This window comes from Parambassis ranga, chromosome 7 (genome assembly GCF_900634625.1).
Source record: "Parambassis ranga chromosome 7, fParRan2.1, whole genome shotgun sequence".
NCBI lineage: Eukaryota > Metazoa > Chordata > Actinopteri > Ambassidae > Parambassis > Parambassis ranga.
The window spans coordinates 2825222-2831817 of record NC_041028.1 but is presented as its reverse complement, the minus strand read 5'-3'; the positions used below and the strand labels follow the sequence as shown (position 1 = coordinate 2831817).

General features: G+C 48.1%; 1 protein-coding gene across 1 annotated transcript in view; it reads left to right on the top strand.

Moving 5' to 3' along the window:
- The first annotated feature begins 2250 nt into the window (after positions 1-2250).
- The window catches only part of LOC114438391 (sodium- and chloride-dependent creatine transporter 1-like), a 9071-nt gene continuing 4725 nt past the window's right edge, over positions 2251-6596 (top strand). The window contains exons 1-6 of the mRNA XM_028409695.1: positions 2251-2950; positions 3387-3518; positions 4333-4603; positions 5087-5219; positions 5947-6081; positions 6235-6338. Of these exons, the coding sequence (XP_028265496.1) occupies positions 2611-2950; positions 3387-3518; positions 4333-4603; positions 5087-5219; positions 5947-6081; positions 6235-6338 (1115 nt within the window). The 5' untranslated portion in view covers positions 2251-2610. The remainder of the gene's footprint in view (positions 2951-3386; positions 3519-4332; positions 4604-5086; positions 5220-5946; positions 6082-6234; positions 6339-6596) is intronic.

The window sequence follows — 6596 nt, the reverse complement described above, 5'->3', positions numbered from 1 at the left end:
TGTGTCTGTGACCTGTTTCACCGTCACACGGACACGCGCTCAGCAGCTCATGTCCGAAGGTTTTTCAAGCTCAGAGCTTTGGAAGGAACCTGGCTGCTGGTCTCTGATTGGCTGGAATAAATCCTTCATTCATGTTTTGGACGGGCTGAGTCCACATGAAGGTTGTGTTAGATACAACCACTGGGGGGCGGCAGTGTTCCACTGCTGAGGCTGAAGGGAGCAGCAGGTGGTGGCTTCTTCTGCCATTTTTCGTGTGTTTATCATAGGCTTGTGCAAAATCGTATCGTGTGCAATTAATCGTCAGAAAAACTGTCACCGATTAATATTTGCCACTTATCGATTACGGCGATTAATGCCTCGTCATGATGACGCATTTTTGTGTGCGACTACTCTCACCATCACCCGCAAGCGCGCACCTGTGAGCCCACAACAACAGTAATGGCGGAAGGCAGTGGTGTTCAGGTAAATGATGCGGAGCAGCACCTTCCTGGAGCGGCGTGGAGCGGTGGTTGTTGCCAGGTAACTTAATGTTTTCTCTTATCAATGGAATGGACTCCGACTGGAGAAGCTGCCTCCTGATCTTTAATCACGGACTCCACAGCAAGAAAGAAAACGTCACAACAGAAGCCTCCTCCAGCAGATGTTGGATAGTGATTGGTTTTCGAGGCTTTGTTGAAGCTTCGACACCTGATTCAAGAAAAAGGTTCATTACTCGAGGCTTCAATGACACAGTGCTCGAGTAGGACATGTAGTGGTGAATAAAATGCATTGCGGTGTGTGTTATTGGTTCATGGATTGTTTGGGATTTGAATCGCCGTGCAGTCTTGTTCGACTACACTACATGGCTGACACAATAAAATACATTAAATTTTCAGTTTCACTGCACACAATTGTTACAAAGTTACATTTGAAGTGGATACATAATAGTCGGTTTGGGTGCGAGAGTTTCCGGGTTCAAAACTTATAATACACGAATCAGCGAGAGGTCCTCCACACACACACATGCAAGAGAAATGTGATCAGTAACTTTTCTTCTACTAAAATGTACACAAAGACAAATTGCGATTAACTGCGTTTAATGCTATGAAATTCTTAGATATAAATAATAAAAAATAAATGTGAATCGTTTGCATCTAAGTAATATATTTAACTCATATTTAAAGAATCTCAATCAGAATCTCAATCAGTTTATTATGAATGTATCAATGTAGCTAATATATTTCACCATCTAACTGATTGATCTATTACTATATATTGATATATAGTCATATCCCTGAACACACCGGATCCCACCAAGCGATTCACAACCCGATCCAATCAAACGTCACTGAAGTGGTTCAAACGTCACTCGTCACGTGACCGAGGCAAGCCTCGGCACAGTGGTTCGAAACAATTGCTTCATGAGCTACCGCGCATGTGTCGGAGCCACGGGTGTCAGAGGACCATCCTTAGTGTTGGACAGAATCCGCGGTGCGTTTAGTCATCGTGCTGCTTAGAACCAAACTAAGCACCGGAAGAAGGTAACAGGTTGATTTGCACAGACACACATTTAAATGTTTGTTCTTTCTGCTGCTGTTCTACAGTCTGAGTGAAAACATGCACTAGTGTGGGACATATTCCAGCCACAGGTTCATTCCACAGACACATTTTAACTTTAATAATCACTGATGTGACTTTTCTGAACGTGTTTGTCCTGTTTAATGTTAATGTTGACATGCACACTCTGTGACCTGAAGATCAGAACATGTGAAGGACAAAGTTACTTTAAATGTTTGCTTCATTATTATTCTGAAGCAGTTTGTGCATCTGTTATCAATACATATTTCAAACATGGCTGGTTGGTGCCTGATCACTACTTTAACCTGTTAGAATGAAGGGGTTAACTTGACCGATGATCTGTCAGAATCATTTTAGAACAATGTGGCGATTTAGAGTCAAAAACATGTCAGTGCAACTGTCATCAATTAATCATGATACGTGATGATCACCTCTGTTTCTGCACGGAAGGTGTGTGTGTGTGTGTGTGTGTGTGTGTGCGCGAGGGGACCCCGATTACGTCAAAGAGAGAGAAAAGGGAGAGAGAGGGACGGGGTGAATGGGGAGGAGGGAGGCTGAGTAGCGGATGTAGAGCGGGGGGCGTGTCCCTGCGTGTGGCGTCACAGCCGCGTCTCCCTCTAAAGCCGCCGCTGACGGACAGACGGACAGTCTCTCTAAGTACCGGCAGCGTCTCCGGGACAACTCACCGCGATTCTTCAGACTCACATTCAAGTGCTTCGTGGATTGTTTTTGAAGGTCGCTGCGTGCGTGTCCGTGGAAGCCTTTTTATTTTTTGTTTTCAGATTATTGATTGTTGGACTGATTTGACTTGAATTCACTGCACGAATTTTATTCTCATTATCAGAGGAGGAGAAGAAGAAAAGAGGACGCAGCACGGGACAGGACAGACAGCTGTCCTCAGACTGGACTGATTTTAAAGGACTCAAACTGCAGAGTTAGAGGGGACCAGCTGACCAGAGCCAGAGCAACAACTGGACTTCCAGGACTGACTGGAACTTGGACTCATTGCTGAGTGGTCCCTGACTGGCCCCTGGCCTCTGATTGGCTCCTGTGATGGAAAAGCAGGCCCTTCCGGCCTCCTCCTGCTCTCTGGTCCTCCTGGAGGAGACCAAGAAGAGGCCCCCCCTCCTGTCCGATGGCGGCAGCACCAGTTATCCTTCAGCATCCACTAATGGCAGCCTCGCGCCGCTGGCGGCGGCAGGGTCCGGCACTGGTCTGCAGGGCAGCACCTGTACTGGACAGGAAAAGACAGGGGGTGTGGGGACGGGGCCAGGGTACCCAGAGCGGGAGACCTGGACACGGCAGATGGACTTCATCATGTCCTGTGTGGGCTTCGCCGTCGGACTGGGAAACGTGTGGCGCTTCCCGTACCTGTGTTACAAGAACGGAGGAGGTGAGGCTCACACACACACACACACACACACACACCTGGAGGGCCTGGAGTGGGAGGCCACACCCCCTTTGGTAAAGACATTTCATAGCAGAAACATTTATGTACCTGTTGGTCTTGTTAATGCTGGGTTTTCGTCAGGTGACTGCTGAGGTCAGGTGCATTTATCCATCATCCATCCATCCATTCATTCATCCATTAGATAATTGGAAGGTTCTCCTTCCGAGCTGGGTCCTGCTGGTCTCTGGGTCTCTGTGAGGCAAAGATCATGTTGGTTGTAAGACGTGTTATTTAAATAAAGTTGACTTTAAACAGGTTCCTGTACATAAAAGCCTTCAAATAAACATGAGACCCAGATTACAGCCGACTTGCTGAGCTCACTGATCATGCTGAGACGTCTGAGTGTCCCTAAACGTCTCGTCTCTGTGTGTCTCTGTAGGCGTCTTCTTCATCCCCTATCTGCTGATCGTCTTCGTCGGGGGAATCCCCATCTTCTTCCTGGAGATCGCCCTGGGTCAGTTCATGAAGGCCGGCAGCATCAACACCTGGAACATCGCGCCGCTCTTTAAAGGTAAGTAAAAGACGCTTACAGAGATGATTTAAAGTGGTCTCCTCTCAGGATGCTCTCTGTATATGAGTCAGTGAGCACGCAGCTGATGCAGCCTAGCTAATGCTGGGTGAGGGGTTGGATTGACTTGAAGGTATTTTTAGGTATTTAGGTATTTTTGAACAGTGATTACATATCTGAAGATAAAAAACACTCTGCAACCACTGTAAACAAACATGGACGAACCTTTGTGACGCCACCCATAGACCCCGTTCACACTGGGGAAATCAATCCGGCTAGAGCAGGATTCGGGCCGTGTGTGTGTGTGTGTGTCTGCAGTCAGAGAGCAGTCAGTGTGTGTGTGTGTGTGTGTGTGTGTGTGTGTGGGTGTGGGTGTGTGTGTGTGTGTGGGTGTGTGTGTGTGGCTGCAGTCAGTGTGTGTGTGTGTGTGTGTGTGTGTGTGTCTGCAGTCAGAGAGCAGTCAGAGTGTGTGTGTGTGTGTGTGTGTGTGTGTGTGTGTGTGTGTGTGTGTGTGTGTGTGTGTGTGTGTGTGTGTGCAGTCAGAGAGCAGTCAGTGTGTGTGTGTGTGTGTGTCTGCAGTCAGTGTGTGTGTGTGTGTGTCTGCAGTCACAGTGTGTGTGTGTGTGTGTGTGTGTCTGCAGTCAGAGAGCAGTCAGTGTGTGTGTGTGTCTGCAGGAAGCTGCAGGTCAGACAGAGACTCTCTGAGTGTTGGTCATGTGACTGCTGCTCACATGTGATCCATCATGGCTTCCTGGTTTTATATTTAGAGAGTTAAACCTGTATGTTGACCGGCCTGTTGGTGTCTTCTGGTCTGCAGGTCTGGGCTACGCCTCCATGGTCATCGTGTTTTACTGTAACACCTACTACATCATGGTGCTGGCGTGGAGCTTCTACTACTTGATCAAGTCCTTCAGCTCCACCCTGCCCTGGTCCACCTGTGAAAATGAGTGGAACACGCCGAGCTGCATCGAGATCTTTCACCACCAGGACTGCAAAAACGCCAGCCTCGCCAACGTCACCATTGGCAACAGCAACATGACCTGCGCCGAGCTGGGTGACGCCCGCTCGCCTATCATCGAATTCTGGGAGTAAGTCCCGCTCCAGCCCTGCTCTCTCACACATCATTAAACAGTCCTCTGAGCTGCAGGCACGCCGCACTCTGAGAGGAAGTGACATCACGCAAACATGGCTGCAGATAAAAACAGCAACATCTTACTTCCTGTTTGTTTATTTAGTGACTTGTCCCCTGCTGCTTCTTCACCTTGATGTGTGCTCACAGGGTCGGGGTTAGACAGTGTCAGACTGTTCTAAAGAAACATGGCCTCCTGTCCTACTGGGGGCGCTCTGAGGCGGGATTCTGATCATTTTTATCATGTCCACAAAGATTCAGTTCCCGTTTAGATGTTTGACATCTATTTTTATAACTCTCAGTGAACTCACCACTTCCCAGCATCCTCCACTCTGATTGGACACATCCACCAGCAGCAGCCTCTGCAGAGGTCAGCGCCAGCTGTCGGGGACCGGAGCACGTCAGTCTGTCCTGGTAACTTGTTCCGGTTCTTTCTGTGCAGGAACAAAGTGCTGAACATCTCGTCTGGTCTGGATGAACCCGGTCACATCAACTGGGAGCTCATGCTGTGCCTGATAGTCGTCTGGATCCTGGTTTACTTCTGCGTCTGGAAAGGAGTCAAATCCACGGGGAAGGTACGACCAGTGTGATCTTTAACAGTTTCATCATTTAAAAATGTAAAATTTAATATATATAATATCTATATATCATTTCTAAAACATAAAAAGTCCTCTGACATTGAGTGGAGGAAACAACCCCATAAATGTAGAACTGCTCCTTTAATACTTCAACCTTCAAATGACAGCTGACTGTGTGTGTGTGTCACACAATGAGACTTGCACACACTTGTCACATGGCAGAGAGACACACACACACACACTGAGAGAGAGAGAGACACACACACACACACACAGAGTGAGAGAGAGAGACACACAGACAGACTATGTCCTCTGCTCTGATTGGACTAGTCTCCACCTGGACCAGGTGCTCTCCGTGGTGCTGAAGCTCCACATTCTGTTTTCTCTGGATTGTTTTGCTGACGCTCGCCTGCAGGACACACCACCGAGTCCTCATGTCCGAGTCCTCATGTCCGAGTCCACATGTCCGAGTCCACATGTCCGAGTCCACATGTCCGAGTCCACATGTCTAAATTCTTATGTCCAAGTCCTCATGTCCGAGTCCACGTCCACTCTGAAGACAGACAGGACCGTTTGTCCTTTAATCAGACACTAGTCCATAACCAGGGCTCACATAAACAGCTTCATTGTGACATCACACACTTTATTTGTTTGAATTGTTCTTAAAGACTCTTTCTGTTGTGTGTTTCACAGTAACTTGAGTGTGTGTGTGTGTGTGTTTCAGATTGTGTACTTCACGGCCACCTTCCCCTATGTGGTGCTCATCATCCTGCTGGTCAGAGGTATTACACTTCCTGGAGCCTACAATGGCATCATGTACTACATCAAACCTGATTGGTCCAAACTGCAGGAGGCTCAGGTGAGTCTGTGTGACGTCGCCCTGAGCTCTGACTGACAGGCATGAAGCAGGCAGTGTTTGGGGGACAGACAGATGGTAAAACATCTGATGTAGCACAAACATGTCAGATGTCCTGTGATGTCATCACATGACCTGTGACCTCTGACCCTGCAGGTATGGATAGACGCCGGCACACAGATCTTCTTCTCGTACTCCATCGGCGTCGGAGCACTGTCCGCTTTAGGCAGCTACAACCGCTTCAACAATGACTGCTACAAGTATGACACACACAGACACACACAGACACACACAGACACACACAGACACACACACAGACAGACACACACACACAGACACACACACAGACACACACAGACAGACAGACACACACAGACACACAGACAGACACACACACAGACAGACACACACAGACAGACACACACACACACACAGACAGACACACACACAGACACACACAGACAGACACACACACACACAGACACACACAGACAGACACACAGACACACACAGACAGA